Source organism: Primulina eburnea, chromosome 15 (genome assembly GCF_022965805.1).
Source record: "Primulina eburnea isolate SZY01 chromosome 15, ASM2296580v1, whole genome shotgun sequence".
Classification (NCBI taxonomy): domain Eukaryota; kingdom Viridiplantae; phylum Streptophyta; class Magnoliopsida; order Lamiales; family Gesneriaceae; genus Primulina; species Primulina eburnea.
The window spans coordinates 36,038,358-36,063,194 of NC_133115.1; the positions used below are offsets into that span (position 1 = coordinate 36,038,358).

General features: G+C 35.0%; 5 protein-coding genes across 5 annotated transcripts; 3 read left to right on the plus strand and 2 right to left on the minus strand.

Annotated features, from left to right (window-relative positions):
- Positions 1-977: 977 nt before the first annotated feature.
- LOC140813718 (serine/threonine-protein kinase D6PKL2-like) lies at positions 978-4,831 on the plus strand. Its single transcript, XM_073172371.1, is given in 4 exon segments — positions 978-1,130; positions 2,106-2,674; positions 2,676-3,046; positions 3,659-4,831. Coding segments are annotated over 3 exon segments (1,680 nt in total). The 5' UTR covers positions 978-1,130; positions 2,106-2,239; the 3' UTR covers positions 4,533-4,831.
- A 488-nt stretch (positions 4,832-5,319) lies between these two features.
- Positions 5,320-8,189, plus strand: LOC140813679 (SEC14 cytosolic factor-like). Its single transcript, XM_073172312.1, has 11 exons — positions 5,320-5,884; positions 6,008-6,036; positions 6,179-6,262; positions 6,356-6,409; positions 6,546-6,623; positions 6,746-6,799; positions 6,872-6,931; positions 7,009-7,104; positions 7,207-7,308; positions 7,434-7,514; positions 7,638-8,189. Exons 1-11 carry the CDS (start codon positions 5,830-5,832, stop codon positions 7,911-7,913), a joined length of 969 nt encoding a protein of 322 aa, XP_073028413.1. The 5' UTR covers positions 5,320-5,829; the 3' UTR covers positions 7,914-8,189.
- A 149-nt stretch (positions 8,190-8,338) lies between these two features.
- Positions 8,339-12,478, minus strand: LOC140813677 (acetyl-CoA acetyltransferase 2-like). The gene is made up of 15 exons (XM_073172310.1): positions 12,267-12,478; positions 11,947-11,995; positions 11,648-11,746; positions 11,374-11,547; positions 11,183-11,288; positions 10,848-10,986; positions 10,206-10,283; positions 10,060-10,125; positions 9,573-9,658; positions 9,395-9,494; positions 9,211-9,321; positions 9,098-9,139; positions 8,926-9,012; positions 8,757-8,851; positions 8,339-8,583 (listed from the first exon to the last, which is right to left on the minus strand). Exons 2-15 carry the CDS (start codon positions 11,975-11,977, stop codon positions 8,550-8,552), a joined length of 1,248 nt encoding a protein of 415 aa, XP_073028411.1. The 5' UTR covers positions 11,978-11,995; positions 12,267-12,478; the 3' UTR covers positions 8,339-8,549.
- Positions 12,479-14,078: 1,600 nt separating this feature from the next.
- Positions 14,079-16,468, minus strand: LOC140814784 (heavy metal-associated isoprenylated plant protein 7-like). The gene is made up of 5 exons (XM_073173876.1): positions 16,306-16,468; positions 15,905-16,079; positions 15,607-15,806; positions 14,711-14,801; positions 14,079-14,589 (listed from the first exon to the last, which is right to left on the minus strand). The coding sequence occupies exons 1-5, from the start codon at positions 16,312-16,314 to the stop codon at positions 14,252-14,254; spliced, it is 813 nt and encodes a 270-aa protein (XP_073029977.1). The 5' UTR covers positions 16,315-16,468; the 3' UTR covers positions 14,079-14,251.
- Positions 16,469-21,394: 4,926 nt separating this feature from the next.
- On the plus strand, positions 21,395-22,746 carry LOC140815306 (uncharacterized). Its single transcript, XM_073174431.1, has 3 exons — positions 21,395-21,591; positions 21,757-21,841; positions 22,123-22,746. The coding sequence occupies exons 1-3, from the start codon at positions 21,580-21,582 to the stop codon at positions 22,650-22,652; spliced, it is 627 nt and encodes a 208-aa protein (XP_073030532.1). The 5' UTR covers positions 21,395-21,579; the 3' UTR covers positions 22,653-22,746.
- Positions 22,747-24,837: the final 2,091 nt, after the last annotated feature.

Consider the following 24,837-nt stretch of genomic DNA (forward strand, 5'->3'; position numbering starts at 1 on the left):
CAATGACAGTTGTATTAGTTAAAATATTGATGTTGCATCATTACCACATATTTAACGTTTGGCGAAACGAAGATCGATCGATGACAAGTTTTTTTTTCTTTTTTTTTCAAAAATAAGAAATGTATCCCAAAATCACATGCATGTCAATATTTGGATCCAACTTGGATGCATATAATCAATGAGAATTCATGTCGAGGGGCCTTCACAAGATTGGGGGCACATATATATCCCTAATTCATGAGCTCGCACGTGCCACCACACCACCACACGTGTATGTATATGTATGGTGTGTACCTGCTTCTGCACACGCGAATAAAGTAGATAGGCAAGTCTAAGCTTCGTGCCTTGTCTCACAATGGCAATAGCATATTGGATGTTGGGCCTTGTTTGCCTAATTTTTTTTTTTTTTAAAAGGAGAAATTAAATTATTAGTAAATAAAAACAAATGAAAGAACGATTCACATGCCAATGAGCTGGAAAAATCTTGGACAGTTTCCATTTTTTGAACAATAAAAGGAAAATGATTTCAAAAATATATTTGGAGTAATTCTGTAATCTAAAAATAATACATAACAGTGTGTAACTCTCATTATACATATAAAATTTTCTTAATTTAATTGGTTGTCGTGTGGAAGATTCGTTTTTATTTAAAGGACTAGTAAATTTATATCTGTTTTTGGATATTTTGGATTTTGCCAGTGAAAGGGAGAGAATTGCATCCACGGGATTTGTAGCATTCGTTTTGACTTATGGTCCAATCGCCTTCACTAACTTGAATTATTCTAAATCAAACGATATATATGTAAAAAAATAAATTAAAAATTGGGATGAATGGTTTGATTTTGGCCTGTGCCTTTTCGGTTGTAGTTTGACCAGATCATTCTTCAACTCTACGTCGTGATTGGCCTCAGTAGTTTATCCAGAAGGGAGAGGCCCCCATGTTTCTTTTTATTTTTTTTGAAGCAATTTAATTTCATTCAATGTCTCTCTCCTCCACTTATTATTTGTCATCGCAGCAAAAAAATACCAACAATAAGAAACAAGGCTATGGGGGCAGTATCTTTTCCTTTCCACCACACTTTTTTCACTGCCAAACCTAAGATTCGATCTATGATCATTGCTAATCTTAGGTGCTATTCCTTTTCCATCTCTTCAAGCTCGCTGCTTTTTGGGTTCTTGGTTAATGGCTCTGAACCTTTGGTTTCTAGTTTCTCCATATGTGCAAATGATTTTTTGATTGTGGATCTGGGTTGGATTTTTTTTTATATATCAAGTTCCGATTTTTATCCGTAGATTTCCCTCAAATTGCGTGTTCTGATTGATTGTTTGTTTTGTGAACGTGAAGTAACTGCATGTTAGCATAACACTGCTGCATTTGTCAGGAACTGAATTGATTCAGTTCATCTTTTACTTTTTCCCTGGTGGTCCTTGATTCCCTGTTTGAATGCTGTTTTTCTGGGTTGAATATTTTCAACTTTTTTGAAGTGGGGTTGATTTATAATTCAGCTAAAAGCCTCTTTTCTGGGAGAAAAGTAACTATATGGGCTTTGTTGGAGTTATGTGACTCACACTATTCTCTACTGTGCTGTAACTGTCTTTCTAACCTTTTTCTTGATGAAAATTTTCAATCTTTTTTTTTTCTCTCGTTCCAATTGATATTCCATAAAGTTTTGCGCAGCTTTGAGTTGAAGCTTTCGAGTTTCGAGTATGTATGTATGTGGGAGTTTGAATTCGTCCTTCAGTTTGAGATTTAGGCCCTCGACTGTTTGTAGATTATTTTCTGAACAGTCTTATCTTTGATAGTTTGTTCCGGTTTGGAACTTGAGAGAACTTGAGCAATGCTATTTGTCAGCTGAATCTTTAGACACTACCACTGCTTTTCACTGATATCTATTATCGGAGCATTGCAAATTTTTACTCCTTGCCCATCTAAAAGCCATTCTCCATTATGCTTCCTTGTCGTTTGTGAATACTGTTTATGTATGCATTGAAAGCATAATTAAGGCTTTTGGGTGATGCTTTTACTATGTTTAATCATTAAAACACAGTATATACTGTAGTTATATATAGTGACTGTAGTATCTTAATAGCTTTTCCTTTTACAGGCTTGTGCTTCTTCAGAGTCGGTGCTGATAAGATGTCTGGGTGTGTTAAATCAAATATGGTCAATTTTGTTATTGTTGCGGCTGCCAAACATATTATCTGGATCTTGCTTTAAGCTTAGTCTGTTGTTTCTCTGATGGCCTCAAACTATGGAACTTTATCAGCAGATTCTGCTGGATTAACTGCGCTGGTGACTGTACAAGCTGATAAATCAAAAACATTGCCGAATGATCTCCATGAATCCTTGGAAGATCTTTCATATGGTAACATAGATTCGAACATTTCTTCCATTGGATCAGATCTTGAAACAAATGAGATTGGAAGTTTTGTTGATCAAGAAAAGACAAACGGACAAGGAAGTGTGAAGAACAGTTCAGTTTCTGCAAAAGCTAGTGATGGAGCAAACAGCATTGCTAAAACCAGTGGCAGTGCCAAAATAAGTGATAATGCCGAGCTTGTTGAGAGTGGGAAGAGCAGCGTGTGTCGAGAAAGCACAAGTAGTAACGTGAGCAATGAAAGCACGTGTAGCAGTTTTAGTAGCAGTGTCAGTAAACCCCATAAAGCAAATGACTATACACTGGACCGCCATCCAAGCTACCAGAGCGAGAGATGGCATGTTAGGGCTGAGCCATTTCAGGTTATTGAAAAGATTAGGTTGTGGAGATATTGGGAGCGTTTACCTGGCTGAGTTGAGTGGAACAAAATGTTACTTTGCCATGAAAGTAATGGATAAAACGTCCCTGGCCAGTAGAAAGAAGCTCCTTCGTGCTCAGACTGAGAGAGAGATACTGCAGTCCCTGGATCATCCCTTTCTTCCGACTCTGTACAATCATTTCGAGACCGACAAGTTTTCTTGTTTGGTGATGGAATTCTGCCCCGGAGGAGACCTACACACTCTTCGGCAGAGACAACCTGGGAAATATTTCTCCGAGCAGGCTGTGAAGTAAGATAAATTCGGACCAAATATGATAGTGAAGTTGAATTTGTGTCTGTTTTGTTATTTTTGTTGGGTAATGTCTGCCATATCGTTTGTTTTTTATTTATAATATTGTTACATACATTATGTATGGAGCTTATCACCTTCTTGCCCGAGAGCCATGCAGTTAATGCTATCCCATTTCGCCCGTTGATCAATTTCAAAATTCCCCTTTGCCTTAATTTTAATTTTCGCAATGATTTTTCTACAAAATGGACTATTTAAAGTTTGGATTCTCTTATATGTTGTATGATCAGTAAATATGTAACGCATAGTACTGTTTAGCCCTCTGTCTAGTTGGGATGAAAGATTTTTCGCTCTGCCCGGCATTGGCATATCAAGACGGTTATTCTTCACTATACAAATTAATTATTTCTTATTCTTGTGCCATCAAATAACATGTCATGTCATAGTCTTTTGCTTTGTTTGGTTTCGTTGGTTGTTTACTTGTAGTTTTGTAATAACACGAGCCTTGAATTATATGATTGAAGCACATATTAGTTAGCTGTTATTTTATTAAACGTTAGCCATGTAATCACTTTGATTGATACAATTTTTTTAATGGTTATGCTTTGGCAGGTTTTACGTCGCCGAAATCTTGCTGGCTCTGGAGTATCTACACATGCTTGGGATCATCTACCGTGACCTTAAGCCAGAGAATGTCCTTGTTAGGGATGATGGACATATAATGCTCTCAGACTTTGATCTTTCACTTCGTTGCATTGTTAGTCCAACTTTGGTCAAAATCTCATCCATTGATTCAGATCCTCAGCGTAAAAATTCCGTGTATTGTGTCCAGCCAGCATGCATTGAACCATCCTGCATTCAGCCATCATGTGTTGTCCCAACGACATGCTTCGGTCCTCGTCTCTTTTCTAGCAAATCCAAGAAAGATAGGAAGCCAAAGAATGAAGTTGGAAACCAAGTTAGCCCGTTACCCGAGCTGATTGCTGAGCCAACCAATGCTCGATCTATGTCGTTTGTTGGAACTCATGAATATCTGGCACCTGAGATCATCAAAGGTGAAGGTCATGGTAGTGCTGTGGATTGGTGGACTTTTGGGATCTTTATTTATGAGCTTTTGTTCGGTAAAACCCCATTCAAAGGATCTGGCAATCGGGCAACATTATTCAATGTTGTTGGACAACCTCTTCGATTCCCAGAATCTCCGGTCGTCAGTTTTGCTGCGAGGGACCTGATTAGGGGCTTGCTCGTGAAAGAGCCTCATCATCGGTTGGCCTATAAACGAGGCGCAACAGAGATAAAGCAGCACCCTTTTTTCGAAGGAGTTAACTGGGCTTTGATACGCTGTGCTACCCCTCCCGAGATACCCAAGTCTCTTGACTACGAGCGAATACCTGTTCCAGCAGCATGCGCTAAGGGAAAAGCTAATGCTTGTGCTGCTGTTAAGGATCAGAAGGGTGATAAATATCTGGAATTTGATTTCTTTTAGTTCATCTTGGTATTGATAAATCAAGAACTGTTATTATCTTAAGATCATGATTAGAAACTCGTGGGATTTGTTAAATTTTACGTATAAGAACATGGAACCGGACAAGATTTGGCCACACATTCTGTATAATTCTTTTCTGGTGATTTTTAAAGAAAGCTTGTTGAAGTTAAAGACTTTGTAGGGCCGAATTATATAGGCGCCACTCATCTTTGTATTGTAGCTTCTATCCGCTTTTGTGGTGGTGACATATGAACCCGACATAGTTAGACGTTACTTTATATCCATTATTGTTTTGCTTTTTCGATGAGCTGCAGACCAGAGAAGGTGGTCATAAAAATTTGGTATCTGTATAATAATCTCGAGACATCGTTGAATCATTTCTTTTCCTGTCTCCCCACTTCATCTTAATAATTCCGTGTTTATCCATTACAAGAAACACTTCATGGGATGAATAAAATCAAGAAAGCAACGATAAAGTTCAAAGCCTGTATATATTTATTTATTTATTTTTTAAAAAAGTAATTATTTGAATAAATTTAAATCATACAAGTACGTCACTTTAAGAAAAGACAATTCAGACTGCTGTTTATAACCAGTGCTGGTTGGATATATTTGCCAAACTCATATAAATTAATGTCATGCGAAGTAAAAACGTGCCTAGATATAATATTACACGCACATACAAGAAATGAACTTTTGAGGAAGATGAACATGGGATTTGGTCCCTACCGCATCTTCAAGTCAGAATCTTCATTTTGATGTATTTTTTCTTTAGTGGATCTTGACTTTAAAGTCTCCTTTTGTGGGTTAAACTTTTTACCGTTTCTGGTAATTCTTCTTTTTAATGGCCGTTCCAGTATACAGGTCAACTGTAAAACTTACAAGCCTTCACAAGTTTTCACCGCCTACCCAACTTTTCGGTGCTCCACAGTAGCCATTTACGTGAAAAGAAACCAACAAATTACTTTTGTCCGTATTCTATGAATCCCGAAATGTGAGAGAATCAGAGCTCTGTTAAACATTATTTTTAACCGAGATATAGACGTGGGAAAGGTTAAAAGAGGGCATGATGGAAGGATAATAGACGTTACGTTTCTTGGATCTTGACCCCCATTAGCTTTCTCTTTTGTCAAAATTAAAAGTAGAGTCTTTGCTCTCTCTCTCTCTTGCTGTTGCTTCTCTCTTGCTACACTAGTGAATAACTGTTTGTATTCTAGAATACGCAGTTCCAAAAATCTTGAATAATTGTTGTGTATAGTTAGTTTACTTCTTGTTTAAAATTTGTCGAGAAGAAGAAATGGCTGTGGTTCCACCGGAAGCCATCCACCAATTTGAAGCGTTGATGGACGAAGGTCAGCTACATTTGATCACTTTCTATCGCTATTTCTAGATCTTTAATTTATGAACCTTTACTTTTTGTTTCTTCTGGATTACCTTTTCAATATTTGATTATTTTCTCGTGGAATTCTATGCAGTTGATGAACCTCTCAAAAGAACTTTTCAGGTTCTGCAATTTGTTCTTTTCTTATTTCTTATGTGCTTTGGTTTAGTTCTACCTGATCTGTTAATATACTTTAACTAGTAAAGTGGTGTTCTTGCAAAAATCACATTTTTACAAAATCCTTATCGTTCCATTCGATATGCAGAATGTCCATCAAGGATATCCTCACGAAACTCTAACTCGCTTTCTGAAGGCAAGAGAAGGAAATGTTACCAAGGCCAAAAAGATGGTTAGAAAAAGATCTTTTGGCCTTTTAAGATATGAAAAAACTGTATGAGCTGAACTCTTACTTGCCAAATTGCTGTTTGATTGTTTTTCACAGTTGATAGGTAGTTTGGAATGGAGAGTGCAGAATGAAATTGATGATATGTTAGCGGTGAGTAGTGGTATTCATTACTAGAATTTGTGCAAATTTGAATCTTTGATGTACTTTTTTGCGTAATTTTTGTACTCAGCATAAGTGTATTGGCTCCGATATTTAAGTTTCGATTTTACAATTATTTACACTGCAGAAACCCATAGTCCCTGTGGATCGTTACAGAGCGATACGTGATTCACAGCTTATAGGTTTGTCAGGTTACTCGAATGAGGTGAGAATTCGAGTAAAGACGAAGCCGAAACAAGTTCAACACTAAGAGTTCACATACTCTTACCATTTTCTTGATATCATTCTCTGTGATCTTTTCTGATATCCTGATGTTTCAAATGACAGGACCTCCCGGTCTTTGCTGTTGGAGTAGGTCTCAGCACGTTGGGCAAAGCATCGGTAAGCCATATTGCATGTTTCACTTGATAATAATGTTTTTGTTGCGATGACTATATTAATCTTCATTTTTAGGTTCATTATTATGTTCAATCCCACATCCAGATGAACGAATATCGAGACCGTGTGATTTTGGTTAGCATGAATATACCAATACTTCCTGTTTTCTTTTTTTAACGTTTTGTTGATTTACACACCATATTTATTTTTAGCCTGCTGTTACCAAAAAACGTGGGAAGCTTGTTAGCAAATGTATAAAGATTCTGGATATGACTGGTTTGAAGCTCTCAGCCTTAAACCAGATAAAGGTGCACGATCAGTTAAAGATTCACAGATCTTTTGCAGTACTTACCCAGCTATAACTATAGCTCTAATAGCTTTTTTTCCTGTTTTTGTGTTTGTTTGTTCAGCTTGTTACTCTTATTTCTTCGATTGATGATCTGAACTACCCAGAGAAAACTCAAACTTATTACATTGTGAATTCCCAGTATGTCTTTTCTGCTTGTTGGAAGGTTCGTCCCTTTGTTTCTGCTCCATTTCTGTTCTCTTTTAGCGATTTGCAACATAGAATTTGGAGTTTGCTTTCTTTTTTGCATTGGCATCTGATGGGGTAGCGTATTTTTCTTTCTGATATCAGATCGTGAAGCCCCTTCTGCATGAGAGGACACAGAGGAAAATTAATGTGTTGCCCGGATGTGGACAGGAAGAACTATTGAAGGTACTTTCTTTATCGTACTTTTTTTGGTATCACATTCTTATATTATTTAACCTTCGCAGTTTGCTTTGTTCTTATGTTGGCATCTGAAACCTTGGATTTTTTTTATGATTATATTTGGTGCAGATAATGGATTATTCCTCCCTCCCCCATTTCTGCCGTAAGAGAAGCTCGGGTTCTTCAAATTATAGCCGTGACAATTGCTATTCCTTGGACCACCCATTTCACCAACTTCTTTACAATTACATTAACCAGCAAGCCGTGATCCGTGAACCTGTTAGGCCGATAAAACATGGGTCTATGCATGTCACCGTGCCGGAGAACGCTGATGACGAAGACATTGCCAAGACGCTAGAATCCGAACTAGAGAAATTCAAGAATCTTGAAAGATGTCGTGAATAAGGATATCAATTTTCCAGTAGGTTTGGGTCCCGCGTTGAAAATCACGGATTGATAAGCGACCGGACAGGTAAAGAGATGAATCGCTTCACAAACTCGTGTTCTCGGACATAATCTTCTGAATCAAACATATTTCTTAGGAGACAGCCGCAGGCAACGCACGTGCTCTCACATGTTAGCACCTTTTTACAGCATAACATTGGTGGCGGTTCCCCATCCATACAGTGTCTGGGCAACGTAAGAAGTTAATATTTTAATAGATTTAAGTTAATTTGTTTAGCTTCTAGATTACCAGCATGGAACATTCGAATTCATTTATTTTTCAAATGCAACTAAAATTATAATAATTTAAATAAATAACTTGATATTTTTTATGGTGCCAAAACCCACTTTTTGAGTGCGTTGTAAAATCGTGTTTGATCAGAGTGTACAAAGCGCCACGCGTGTATAAATATCACTTAATTGGCTGATTATGATGCATAAAAGATAGCAAACAGTTATCGGAAATGATTAATTCGTCAAGATAAATTATTAGGCCAGAAACATTACATAATTATGAAAATAGAATGCAACTTCGTGACAGCAGCATAGATATATAGAGAGTTTGGGGACACCATGATAAGCAATAAAGCTTTGATTTCATAGCAAAGATCGAGGGACCGTGGCTGCTGGCCTGCAATACATAGAGGTCGGCCACATTTATCAATTCTTGAATAAGTTATAAGAAGTCGCAAGTTTACGGGATTGATTACAGACCAAAGCTTCGTAATATACATGAATTCGTTGTACAGCAATAGCAATCCAGAAAACATCAAAAGTTAGATAAGTTGATGTAGGTAAACATACCGATTGTTAACGAGCTCTAGAACTACAGCAGATGAACCTCCTCCACCGTTGCAGATTCCTGCAACCCCAAACTTCCCATTTCTCTGCCTCAGCACCTGAATCACCATTCCACAAGGATTAAAGATAACACTAAATGCTTCGCAAGAACTTGACAAGGCAGGGAACATACGCCTAACAATGTGATCAAGATGCGTGCTCCACTACAGCCAATCGGATGTCCTAAGGACACAGCACCGCCATGCACATTCAACTTGTCCTATAACAAGAGAACCAAACAAGGAAATAAGAGCCAGTCTATCATAAATGGATGAAATTCGTAAAGAGTGACTAGCAATACTCACGGGGTCGATGTTGAGAAGCCTCTGATTAGCAATAGCCACGACCTGCAAAAATAAAGTTAAAATTGTCTACCTGGGTGAGCCACAGATAATTGAAATTCAGCACAGACTCTTACAGAAAAGGCTTCATTAATTTCATAATAATCAATACTATTTGCTTCCAGACCAGAATTTGAGATTGCTTTTGGTATTGCAATAGCTGGAGCAGTTGTAAATAACTCAGGTGCCTGCACAGCCAACACAATAACTTATCAAGCCATCAAAGATACTAAACTCAAAAAACAAGGTTTTTCACAAAACCTGTGCTCCATCAGCATAGCCTCTTATTTTAGCAATCACATGCAATCCATGTTTAATCGACATGGCACCACTCACTAAGACTACCGCAGCAGCCCCATCGCTGCACAGAATAAAAAACATACTTGAGGCAGAGAAACACAGAGACAAAATAACAGAGGGAAAGTGGGAAGAAGTCAACCTTATACTAGAAGCATTTCCGGCAGTGACGGAACCTCCATTCTTCTTGAAGCTTGGTTTAAGCTTTCTTAATTTATCTGCATCAAACTAGCAACAGGAAGAGAATGGAACTTGAACATTTGTGAGCGAGGAACATAAATCGGAAACTAAATAAGCACTCCAGGTCCTTGAGAAATGTCGATCTCACTATAGAAAATGAACAAGATGATGCAGTTAATAATTTAACGAATGAGCAAACTTAGTAAAGTCCAAAAACATTTCTTGCATATAAAACCGACTTTGAATCATCACAACTCAGTCTACAGTTTTCAACTTCAACTTAATAAAGAAATCACACAATCAGCAGGGTACAATTTAGATATTAAGAGAAAGCATGAAATCATCAAGCAATACAAATAAACTTGTTTGCACACTCAGAACACTCCGATTCAATTTTCAACATCTTCTGGCATCTAAAGCAATTTGAAGAAAATATTTTATTTCACCACCTTGCCTAAACCTTCGTCTTTGTCAATAATGGTAGACGGCCTCCCCCTACCACCAGAAATTTCAACCTGCATGTATGAATAAAACCATCAGCGAATCTTTGGAACCCACTGCCAGTTAATTTCCAGTAAACAGAAAATACTCTCACCGGAACTATCTCCCACTTGAATGCACCACCGGTTTCTGCAGTAATGCCTCGTTTAAAACTTTGAATAGCATAGGAATCCTAGTAAAGAAATATATAATGCAAATGATGCATGGCATCATTAGTCACCCACCAAATATATATAAAATGCATAAATATGCCTACTACAGTATTTATATGATACAGGAAAGAAGATAGACATGGTAGGATGCGCACCATAAGAAAAATAAAGAAAATCAAATTAAGCTTCATTCTGGACGCAAAGAGATTGGGACAGTTAAATTGCCAAAAATAACTTTCTTGGTCTTACAGTGACTTTTCTCACTAATTAAGAACAATGATACATAGTAATCGACACTTAAATGTACAAGAATGGAAGTCTTCTTGCACCAGCATTTAGTACTATGTACTTCTAGAAAATGAAGTGTCTTTTCTTTAAGAGAGTAATTTGTTCATTATAAAAAATTATGCAATGTCCAATGACAACCATCTAATTAATTAGTAATCAACAACACCAAAATGGTATTATAATTTGACAGCAATAAACCATTAACGTACAAAGGAACTTAGTTGATCTGTGCAGATTGAAGACAATTTGATATATCTTGAAAATCAAAAAACAAATTAGCAACCACAAAACATTACCTGCTCTTCTCTAGTTATTTTATGTTGATCGGCACACAACTCTGCACAAACACCCATTCCAAAATCATTATAGACGTCCCAAAGGCCGTCTTTGAGCATACCATCAATGATAGTATCGTGTCCCAGCCGAGATCCTGACCTGTTAAAAAATGGCAAGTAATCACAATAATAGGCACCGGTTATATTAACTCAACTTCCCACCTTCCCTTCCACCCAATAGAAGTCAAAAGTTCAGCGATTAATAGGAATCATGTGGGACGCCAGGTGCTCCTTTTTTCTACTGAAAGAAGAAACAAGAAGCACGACAATATAAGTCAAATAATCAGAATGCTGACCTTACACTAGGCAGATACTTTGGTGCATTCGACATACTTTCCATGCCCCCAGCAACTACTATATCATTGTCACCAACTTTTATTGTTTGTGCCGCAATCATGGTTGCTGGGTCAATGACACAAAACACGATGAAGTCATTCCAGAATCTTTCAAATAGGAAGCAATTGCTATGACAGAAATGCCGACCAACCTTTCATTCCGGATGAACACACTTTGTTAATGGTGGTGCAGATTACCGAATTGGGTATACCTGCACCTAGTGCAGCCTGCCTTGCAGGGGCTTGGCCCAAATTTGCACTGAGAACGTTTCCAAAGAAGACTTCTTGCACCAGAGAAGGATCCACCCCAGCCCTTTTTAGAGCACCTTCAAATATAGAGCAGATTTTAGAATGGACACGTGATTCAATCACAAAAATCAGAAATGAGTTAAAATACACTTCAGTACAATTTTAAAGTGATCTCACATTTAATAGCTATTGAACCAAGCTTTGTGGCGGGCAAAGATGAAAGAGAACCAAGCAAGCCACCCATTGGTGTCCGCGCAACACCAACAATACAAACATCTCAACAAAAATCATTAATGTTAGCTGATATTTAAAAAGCAACCATCCAAAACAGCTCGAGTGTTGTTAATAGCTAGCTTAAAAGGAAAGGCGTAAATAAATTTAACTAAACAAGAACCAAGCGTATTGACATGGGCTCGTTATACATGAATTGATAGAATCTTAATTCCAGATGCTATGCGCGAAAGAGAACTAATCACCTCTAGGTTTAATAGCGTCATCTGCAGCCATGAGAGTCTGCAAAAGAATCTGCAGAAACCCAGAAAAGACATCAAACAGCCAAATTGAAAAAGAAGATGAAATGATTATGAAGACCGACATGGAATGCTGTCACGAAATTAAAAGAGACTCAATCACAGACACTTAACTCAACTATAACATCGAAATTAAAAGATTCGAGAAATTCAACGAAAATATCAGCGAACACATTCAAACCGAACAAATTACGATAAAGAAAACGTAAGAAAGGGGAAGAATTCGAAATGGGAAGTCATTCGTGGCAATCAAAATAATCACGTACCAAGCTACGGAAACGTTGAATTTAAATCGGCCGATTTTCCTTGGCAACACCGCCTTTCTTCGATGCTGCGTTTGCTCGGTTCGGGGATTTGGTATCGGAGGATCACCGACTGACAATCCCGGGAGGTTGAGAGAGCTTTGTCGTAGGAAGTGAAGTCCCGCTAGAGTCAACGCAAGAGACCAAATTTTACGCTTCGATTTTTGATTCGAAACTCTGCCCCGTCCTTATCTTATCCAATTTATATTGTAAAATATTATCGTTAGACGAATATAATTATTTGTGATTTTTTTTTTAAAAAAAAACATACACATTTCCATCATATGCTATATGGAAAAAAAAACAACATATGCATTTGCAAAACAGAACCCGACTGTGAACAAAATAGACGAGTGCAAGAAAGCCGATATCCCCGCCAAGGAACTGCAGATACGGGCATTATCAGCTCACAACAACAGATATATTTCCAAGATAGGATCTCAATTGAATAGTAGAATACCCAAATCTGGCAGGTTTGGGTTGCCGAGTTATTTTCAATAGTTTAAATAAATCGATGAAAAGTGAGACACGAATTATTATTAACTATATATATTTCTGTTTTTGGATTTGTGCATGTGTTGGGCTATATTAATTTCAATTTTTTTTAGTACAATGTGGAGAGAGCGATCGAACCTACGTCTATGGGTTACACGGATGAGACCATTACCACTGGGCTACAAAACCCGATCTCGTAATAATTTCAATTTACACCTCAAATTGACCACTCTCTCTTTTTGGACAATAAATATGAGTTGTGCTTCCAAGACGGTTGATTCTATCCTACATGTAAGGGCACTACCACATGATAGAATCAAAGGGCCCAAATTTAGTCACACATATACGGGGTCCACTAATTTTTTTAAAATCACATATGTGTGTGAATCTTGTACATTCAAATCATGTGGAGGTAATGCCCCCTTAGGTAGCATCGACTTAACTTTAGATTATGGTTCGTGAAAGAAATGATTTGGAATAAACTCCCTCACGATGATCATATTTCAAATAAAAACATTTATATATTTTCCAAAAGCCATAAACATCCTAATAAAATAGCCATAACACTTGGAGTTTAGATTATAGTTTCAAATTTGTACAAAGAATTCTTGATTTTAGAGTGGAGACGAATTATATGAGTCAAATATATATGTTAAAGTTGGGGGAGATGGCTAAAGGTGCACACCATATTTCCTTGAAAAACAATGGTTCGAATATGTAAAAAAAACATTCTTATTAATTTTCAATGAAAAATACAAAATAACAAGGCCTGCTTATTATAAAAATCTCACACTTCAGAATGCATCATTCTTAGAGATAAATACTATTTCACATCTTTTTAACTCGAAATGGACGTGTAGATTAAAAGTGTCTAAAAAAAACATAATAATGAGTGGTCAGTGGTCCACATTTTGATAATTAGGAGTTCACTTTAATGTGAAATTGTGGGGGCATGCAATTAGCAACTTTTCAAGCACGTGAGTGCATGCCACGGCTTCAAAAAATTTTAAAATCTGTGCTACATAAGGGCAATACAAAAAACTTGTCGATAGGGGCCTGCGTACATGTTTAATGAGTGTCTTTAAAGTTTATATATGACACAGCATCTTCCAGCAAGAAAGACAAAAATCCCAATACGAATGATATAAAAATCATTTAAAAAATTTGCATACAAAAGGTTAATCACCTTTGCGTCACGATACATGGATAATCATGTATACGTTACAGGCCGTAACATGGAAATTTAGGACAAATACATCGAAGAGAAAGAGCACTTTCAGATTATGGTGCATGAAAGAAATCGAGAGATGAGACCATTATTTTGATGAAACAACTTGCGGACTGTATACGAAAACGGCTACTTATTGACATATATATATATAATGCATAAGCATTCCAACAAATTGAATAACTGCATATCCACATGTAGTTAGCAGTCCTTTCAGACAACGCAGTTACATAACAGAGCAAGCATTTGGGTTCTCGTCACTGAAAATTTGAGGCGCATAAGCATACTCCAAGTTATACTTCGGAGGCCAATACTCGTTCTTCTTGATGTCGGTTTTCTTATCGTCTTCTTCCTTGCTTTCCTCTACTTGTTTCTTGTCATCTTGTTGTTTTTCATCCTTCTTCTCGTCTTCTTTTTTCTCTTCTTGCTTCTTCTCTTCATCCTTCACTACTGAGGCTTGTTTACCGGTTTTCTTGTACACATCATTCACTAGCTTATCTGGATCAAGGACGCCTTTCACAGTGACTTGATCATTTGCTATGTCTGTTGTCACCGATTCTACCCCTGTAGCACAAAACTTTATCAGTATATTTTTATGCTCTAAAAATCGATGAATATCTCATAATCTTTCCATCCGCCAATCGCGCGTAGAAACCGACTAAAAACTCTATTACTAGCTGCTTACCACGAATTTTTCCAATCCTCTTCTGCAATGCTTGAGCACATGCTTCACAGTGCATTCGAACTTTCAGCACGACGTTGATCACGGGAGGCGACTACCAGGTTCAAAAGGAAAGACCCCAATTAGCTCAACAGCCATATATATGCATGGACATATATGATAAGTATCAATCTATTACATATCATAATTCCAAAAGACATAAACAACACACGATTTGATAAATATGTTTCCAATTGCATGCATTTGAAAAAGAAGAACTACTTTAAATTCACCGCGTGATATGTTGTGATCAGTATTCAGTACGAGATATACTGCACTAAAACTGCAAGATAAAGCATTAGTAGTCCTCAAGATGAAAAGAGGAAAAAACCCTCGTAAAGTACCTTAAATCACAGGTTTAAATAAATTTACTGTAGCTCAGGCCGTGAAACAGTCGGGTCAAGTGCCAGCTTATTTGTAGGACCTGTACAGTACAAATACAGGGCCCATGTATTCGAATGGAGAATGACTCATCGTTAAATAACATCGTGAAACGTGCCGGGTGATTTTGCTTTCCATCATTACTAATTTCACCTCAGCCGTGATTTTCATGTCAGCAATGTAACAGCGGTCACAAGTTGCACTGTGCTCACCGAAAGCTGCTGTCTACTTAATGCCACCAATCAATAATTTTATACATTGTTTTTTTTATATGAATATGTAAAGTAAATAAAGAAAATACAAAATACGTTAGTATATCTAGAGATCACGAAATCAGTGCTCCAACTACTCTTTTTTCAGAAATTGATCACACCCGTTTTTATATATATAAAAATGCGACATAAATTCAGATTCTTAATGTGAATAAATACAATCATAGCATAATAATAAAGAGACGGGAACAAATAATAAAAGAATACCTCTACTTTCTTTTCTTCTTTGGGTTCTGGCTTAGTTTCTTCCTTTTTACTTTCTTCGGGTGGTTTAGGTAATGGTGAAATGAGTTCCACTTTTCTCCCAGTTTTCTTTTGAATCCTTTGGCACACCTTAGACGGGTCCGCCGCATTGCCTTTCACCACCACTTTACTCGCCTTGCAATCCGCCGTAACGTCCTCCACTCCTGCGTGTTTTAAAATTAGTACAAATTCTTAACTCTGATAATAATTTTATATATATAATAACGGCGAGAAATACGGATCAATGAAGAGATTTAATGACCTTGAAATCCTTTGAGGGATCTAGTAACTTTCCGGGCACAAGCCTCACAATGCATGTCTACCTTAAGAATGATTTCTTGAGGCTCTTCATCTTTCTTCTTCGTTTCCTCCTTTTTATCTTCTTTGACTGCTTCTTCTTTAATCTTCTCTTCCTTGTTTCCCTCCTCGTTCCTTTCCTTCATTTACATCATATTGATCAGAAAATAAAATATATAAAAGAGCAAAGAAAGAATTAAGAAACCCTTGTTCCTTTAACTGACAAGAACGGCTGCGCGCATACTCAATAATTAACACTGATGCGTATCTATGAATCAGATATAAACAAGCACAAAAGAAAGTAAAATATTGGTCTCCGACCAATGAACTGAAAGAGAAGGAAAATTTGAGGAAGAGGGTACTCACTTCTCCCATCTCTTGTGAAATTCAGGGTCGGTCTATGGGTAGACAGAATTACTATTTGTTCAACAAAGAAATGGTGGCCATTTATCTTCTCTCCGTGTTTAAATTGTGGGCGTGTGTGTGAGTGAGGGACCGCAGACTGCTTGCTCTATGTGCTGTAATATGTGTGAAGGACACCAAATTTATAGTGGTGACGCAGAAACTGACGGTAGACCCTGAAAATTAATGTGCGTATCAGAGTCAATATTCGGTAGATTTTGTCGCGTGAATCGGCTAATTGCGTCAACACCTAGCCTAAAAAAACAAAAAATATCATGTATAAAATTAATAGTATTTAAGATTTTGTATTTTAAAAAATCATGCATAATATTCCTGCCACCGGGTATGGTTTGGTTCAAGTATTTGTAAGTACTAATAAAATAGTCCTATCAAATATCATATCACTTGTTTTGTACAAGTATTATTTATCTCGATCAATCAAATTATTAATTATTTATTTTACATCAATCAAATTCGTAATAATTTATCTCACATTAATCAAATCAATAATATAAAATTACGATATTATCCTTAATAAATAATATTATTAATATTCTATTAAAATTTTCAACAATGAGAAAATGGTAATATCATATTATCTCAAATTTAATTAATCAAATCAATTAAATCAAACACTATATTAATTATCATTTTTTATTTATTTTATTATTACGAAATATCACTTATCTCCATACTATATATCTCATACCATGAACCAAACCGTACCTAAAGGTTATATATGTATTTGGGTTTCTATAACATAATGATAAAACGTGTTTTTTTTAAGAAAAAAAATATATATTTAGCCTATTAATATTTTTTAAGAATTTTATATCTAAAATAATTCGATACAAACGCAAACCTATAAAAAAATGAATTCCGAGTTAAATGCCAAATAAAATGAAAATTGAAATTTTTTTTCTAATAAATGTATTAACTTTTTAGGATTTTCAAAGAAACATTTGAAGAATGTTACCGGGAATTTTCATTTAATTGTATGAATAATATATCATAAAACAATATATCTATCTATCTACGGATCTACCGAAATAATTAAAGATTCCCATACAAACAAGATGGATAACTGACACCTTTACCTTTACATGAATGGAATCCCCGTCATGGCCTTCAAATTGTCATTTCCGAGTAGATCAATGCTGAAAGCTGCTAAAGTCTTTACCTTTTCTCCTCACAAACATTTTTTCAAAGAGTTTTTTGTCCAAAAGATTAACATGCACTCGAAAACCTCGACCAGACTTACATAATTTATACAAAAACTTCATGGAAATTATAGTATGGATCAATTTTACGAGACTTTCAACCAGAGACTCCGTTAATGAAAAAACATTATTTTTTATATTAAAATATTACTTTTCACAATAATTATAGATCAGATCGACCCGTCTCACAGATATAAATACGTGAAACAGTTTTATAAGAGACCTACATAACAATGTATTATTCTCAAATCGCATAGAAGATAAGGAAAATGCCCATAAAATTTTGTAAGTTGATGCTATTAAAGGATTTACGCTCTAGAACTGGTAAAAATTCAATCAAAATACACTAAAAAATATTTTGATAAATCACATCCTATTTGTCCGATAATTGTCGAGTCTTCCCATGGTTATTGAAACTCCTAACCCCTGAACTTTATAATGTTAACTAAAGTAAATTTATATATATATAAAAGTAGAATGTGGTCAAAATAGTCAACGAAGTCTAATAATAATAATGTAATTTTGTCCAGGTTCTAGTGAAATCCAACATCGGGTCCATTAAGATTTACGAAATAGAAAAGGATGAAAGCTGGTGAGGATCCACAACTCAAATCACCCAATCAAAAGTTAACACGTGTCGTTGTTATCTTCCTCCCTGTGCACCGAGAACCCGAAATCCATGAAAAAAGGTTCGATAACCCAAAAAAGGGTAACGAGATAAAGGTGATGAGGTGAAAGTTTGAATGATGTTTTTGTTTTGGTGTCTTCAACTCCATCAATTTAAGAGAATTCCGAAATCTTCGTCACATGTGTGACAATTATGACAAAAACTCGTGTGAGACGGTCTCACGGTCATATTTGTGAGACGGATCTCTTATTTGGGTTATCCATGAAAAAATATTATTTTTTATGCTAAGAATATTACTTTTTATTGTGAATATTAGTAGGGTCGACCGTCTCATAGATTAGATCCGTGAAACGTTTTCACATAAGACCTGCTCGACAGTTATATAAACCTCTTTAGGATATCATTGAGTTAATTTTTTTTAAAAAATTGAAAATAAAATAATATTTTTTTAATTAAAAATCTTTATCGAATTCTCTACTTTAGTCATGCTTTTTTCATGTGTTTTGGTATCGAATTCTCAAAATGATTATGTATTTGAAAATGTTACGTCAAAGGTATAGGATCGGATACGGCTAGTAGCTAATTGCTGTGAATTAGTCAATTTTTTTTAATTTTTATTTTGGGTTAATCAGTTAATATTTTGATGGTAGATAAATGTTTATGTATAAATGTTTCGGTATTTTTCTAAAAGATTAATTTGATGTTATTCCATTCATATTTTCCCCAAAATATTTCTTATCATGATCCAAAATAAATTAGGTCTTGGCTAAAACAAATGGAAAAGGGAATTTTTCAGCACGATAGGATTTTTTTTTTTAATTACAATAAGGATGAGAGTTTTTATTTTTACGTGGATTCGATCTCACTTCTCCCCTACTAAACTTATAAGTTATAATTATAATATTTTAAAGAAGAACATATGTTTCTTAAAATACAAAAAATATTTAAAACAAAGATAGAATAATATTAGGTAAGAACTTGTGTAAGTCGGTCTCACATGTCGTATTTTTTGAGACAGATCTCTTATTTGGGTCATTCATGAAAAATTATTACTTTTTATGTTAAGAGTATTATTTTTTATTGTGAATATTGGTATAGTTGATCTGTCTCACATATAAAGATTCGTGAGATCGTCTCACAAAAGACCTACTCATAATATTAAGAAACTAAATAAGCCCTACCATTCTTTTTATAGATTTTAGATTAAGATTAACACAATTAAGTTGATTTTTTTAATAAAATAATACAATTAATTAAGTTAGTTGAAAAAATGCGCATTTAGATGTAATTAATTATAAAAAGCACGATTATGAATCTTTTATCTGTATACTTCTGTTGTTGAACAGTCAATTAATTCTTCTTGCTTTTATTCTTATGAACAAATATTTTAAAATGTCAATCAATGGAAACTAGTTGACTACGTAGCTACTTTAATCTTTGAATTATGGGTATGTCTAGTATGAGATAATCTTTAAGTTCTATATTCGTGAGACGAGTTAATCTGATTCATAATTACATTAAAAAATAATATTTTTGATATAAAAAGTAATATATTTTAATGTATTGGGTCGGGTCTCAACTCATAAAATTGATCATGAGAAAATTTGATGGATTTTTTTTGTGTCAAACTATTCTTGTGCCTGGTCACAGATATTTGTATAATAATAATAATGATAATAATACATGCAATGTAAAATATATTGACTTTGTGTAATATTATTAAAATTTTAAAAATTAGTTTCGAGTGGGCAATTTTATTTATAAAAAAATCATGCATGAACTGGAGCTCGAATTGAAAAAAGTTATTATCCGATTTTGAATAGACTCGATTCGATTAATCGAAAAAATATATCAACATACGTCATTTTCAAAAGCTGTTCATGCAACCAAATAACCCATATTTGCTTTGCTCCAAACTCCCAAACGAGCCGCCCGCTCATTTAATTTTTTGGGTTGGGTGAACAAACGCAGATAAAATAGTGATTTGGTCTTTTTTCTTTTTTCCAATCGTGGTTAGTCGAATTTTAGTTTTAGTATTGTATTTTTTTAATAATTTTCAATTTTACTTATTTTTCATTAAAAGTACAATTGATACGACACTGCACACTTAATCGCCATATTTTGCAAAGTCGGGATAATGAATAAAATTATAAAACCCTAAAATAACGAATTAAAAAGAAATTTTGAAAAATAGAAGATCAAAATCGCAAAAATAATCTATAAAAGACTAAAAATACAATTTTTTTCATGATTATAATTAAATTGAAAGTAGCAAGAAAAAATTATACACGGGAGGAGGGTAAGTTGTGCCTATCATTTGTCAAAGCCAAACACACACACACACACACACAACTTACACACAACTTTTATATATATATATATATATATATATATATATATATATATATATATATATATAAATATATTATATATAATATATATATATATATATAATATCTATATATATATATATATATATATATATATATATATATATATATATAGACACACTTTCGTCACTATGATGATTCATTAGAAACGTGCAGGGTTCACCCAAACCTTACCATTATAAAAAAGAAAAAAAACATGAAAACGACTATTTCAATGAAACAGAATTTAGTTAATGGAAACTAGGATGATTAGGTATATATATAAAGATATATGGAAGTAATATTAGAAATATAATTTTATTATATTCTTGTTCCTGCTTAAACTTCCTAACCTAAAATCGAATCTTGAAAAATCGACAAATTTGAGCAAGAGTTCGATTTGAATTAGAGGTCGAAATCAAACACAATTAATTTAACTCTTGATATTGCTTCTTGATCAAATTTAGAAACATGAACTGAGTTCGTTTATATCCGTTTTACTTTTCATATATTTTTCAATATTAGTACACACTATTTCAAAGTTTGGAAGTTACTCCTTATCAAAAAAAGGAAAGAAAGTTGGGAATTACTCGTGGCCGGCTATTAAAAAATAACATGGAATTTATTTATATTCAAATTTAAAAATCAAATTTGAGTTTGACTTAAATTTGATAATTTAATTTCAACAATATAATATTTGATCGACCGTACGAATATATCTTTAGATAAATACGACCTTCAATTGGGAAAAAACAAATCTTATGTCACGTCTTAGTCTTACCTAGTATTTAAGTGTTTCGATGGTTTCATAAAATTTTAGAGTCAAATTGTAATAAGAAGATAGGTGAGTTTAACTTATGACTTGTCTCTTAATTAGTTCTCACTAATTCCGTCTTCTGCCTAATTAAAACACATTAATGATCTCGTCAATGTCTCTCCCATTCACGTTTTCTTTCATTTTAGTTATTCTCAATAGTTGCGTGGAACCAGATTCGTCTCTCCGAGATATCATTCACTCGTCATGGCCGAAAAGGTACGAAAAAAGAAGAAGAATCTATGATTAATATTTAATTTCTGTCTCAACTTTGATTCTTTAATGATCTTTGAACAAGATGAAGAATTTCGATATGTTTCCCATGTCCAATTTACGTTGTTTCTTGACAAGATTTGATTGCCCAACAAATTATTTATTAAATAGGTGACTATCATGGTGCTCAAGGTCGTTGATCTTCAATGTTCACGCTGCTACAAGAAGATCAAGAAAATTCTCTGCAAATTCCCCCGTGAGTTTTTGTATAGAATGATCATGCTTTATATATAACAGAAGAACTCATGTTGAGAGTGATATTTAATCCGATTCAACTTATCAAAAATATTATTTTTTTACGTTAAAAATAATATTTCCATTTGAAAATATGAACCGAGTCACTCGTGTTTAGAATTACTCAATAAATAATCATGCACAGTTCAAATCAAATTATAATTCAGTCATCCGCACAATATCATATGATTTGGATTGGAAACTGAGTTGTATTCTTTGATGTAAAAAAATTTGGGACGAGAGAAATTAGAGACCAAGTATATGATGAGAAAGCAAAGACGGTCACCATCACGGTGATGTGCTGTGATCCTGAGAAAATTCGGGACAAATTGTGCTGCAAGGGTCACAGGGTTATTAAAAGCATCGAAATCAAGGACCCTCCCAAACCCAAAGAGCCCGAGAAGCCCAAAATCATCGTGGTTGAGAAGCCCGAGGAGCCGAAACCAAGTGGGCCGCCTCAAGTGGAAAAGCCCCAGGAGACTCCGAAACCCGATCCACCAAAAATCCCAGACCCGCCTATGCAACCCGAACCAGTTGTGTTCCCTGGACTGCCACCGCTTTATCCCGTTCCGACTTGCTGTAGCCAATGCTACGCCGGTCATGATGGGGGGCCGTGTCAACGCGGGTACGGAGTTCCACCGCCGCCACGACCATGTTTTGAAGGTTATTATGGTTGCCGGTGTGGATACGGCTATGGAAGAGATTTCCACGATTTCAGCAGATGTGACTACTACCTGAGTGAAGAGAACCCATCATCTTGCTCTGTCATGTGACGCCATGAATCTTGATCGGTGAGGATGTGCTGAAATCAGGTTTCCACGTTTTTACTTGATATTTATGTCATATAGAAATAATATATATATATATATATATATATATATATATATATATATATATATATATATATATATATATATATATATATATATATTTTTTTTTTTTTTTTTTTTTTTGAGACGGATGGCTTGGTCCAATAGTCTCACCGGAATTTCTCATGTATTGATTCAAGTTCGAGTCTTCCCACCTTTTAAATTAGAATTCAGATACTATTATCTTGCGACATCGTTTGATAAATTCATCCCAGTTACAATTTTTTAACCAATGAATGGATGGCCACCTCAGAATAAGTAGATTTAGATTTTATGTATTTCTGCTAGATTAGTTTAAAAATAATCTAAATATTAATTGAAACTCAAACTTAAAATGAATGGAGGAGGATTTCAAATCAATTCCTCAGACAAGTAAAATAAATTATAATATAAGATTTAAAATCCTTGTATTTTAATGCGGCAATGTATATGATATATACCAACACAATCAATATACGGTTCAATGGTAAGAAAGAAATAGAAAACATAATTCATATATATACAAACTCATGATGGAAAGAGATATGGATCATTTTGCTAGGGAGCATCCATTGATTTTCAACGAATCAGAGGAGAAGATTCCTCAGTGCTGCAACGCATGTAGATCGCGTGTGCTATCCAGCCCCTATTACTTGTGTGCCATTCAAGATTATATTGCAACTTTTACCTCCTCCAAGCTTGCCGACAAATTGTATCATTATTTCCTTCGTGGTCGTTACAGTACTTTTAAAAAAAAAAACTCTCTCGATTTGCTTGCAAAGCCACGTGATGATAAATGTGGGTGCGGTGATTGTGGGAAATTGTGCAAGAATTTCACATATCATTGCCCCAAATATGAATTTGTTCTCCACCCTCAGTGTGGTTTTCCCGATGGTAGCTATGCGTAAGGATTGAGGAGGCTTTGCTGCTATGTGATGTTTGTGGGAGAGATCATGATGGCTATTTCTTCTCATGTCACCAATTTGATTTTTGGATTCACCAAGATCGTGCCTTGTTATCCATCTTAGTTAAAGTCGAAGAGCATCACCACCATCTCTCTCTCTTTCTATTCTGCTGCAGCCTAGGCCTCTTTATTGGAGATCTCGAATGTCTATTTTGTGGAGAAATGACATTAAACAGATTTGGAGTTTATTATTGTTTGATATGTCACGTGGATTGCACAACATCAGATATGAAGGACTCGGGTAACTAAGCAAACTTATATCTCGGAATTGTTTCAGATATATGAATATGTGGTAGAATTTATACACATTTTTTATGACAAAAATTGCAGGTTCAGTACTTCATTTGCCGACGATGTTAGACGATACCTTCCCGATTTTGATAATGCGTACAAGAGATGGCTATACAGGAGAGCAATTCTTAGGACATGTTGGAAAAGTATCATGCTCATTCTTTGGCCTTGACAGATGGCAGTACTGCACATGAATCAATCTACAACGCATGCGTTACGAGCTGTGTCATGACAGTCAAAGTTGCACAAATGTGTAGCATTGTCAACCACTGAAGCGGAGCTCATTGCAGCAACTAGATATGCAAGGAGTTGTTATGGATGAAAGAGTTCTTGAAGGAATTAAGTTTTGTGCAAGATCAATACAAGTTGTCATGTGATAGTCATTGTGCAATTCGTCTTGGAAAGAATCTTTGAATGTGTTCAAGATATAAGCATATTGATGTTTGCGATCATTGAATACGAGATGTATTAGAGAAAAAATTGTTAAAGTTTGAAAAGATTCACGTGGATGAAAATTGATCTGATATGATGACCAACATATTGCCAAAATGGAAGTTGGAATACTGTAGAACTGTTACAGTTTTAATCGAATTCACAAAATGGGCTCGAGGAGGAGATTTGCTAAGTAATCAAGTAAACTTTGAATTTAAAGAAAACTAAATTTGAATTAAATAAAAACCATTTTTAAATTATAAACACGTCTTGACACATGTCATTAAAATTCCTTTCAGACATATTATGCTCATGTTTCATCTTTAATAACCTTGGCAAAACAGACAACAAAGATTGACCATATGAATTTCCTTCTCAGTTCTCCTTCTTAGATCATCTCATACAATGATTTTACATAGCTGT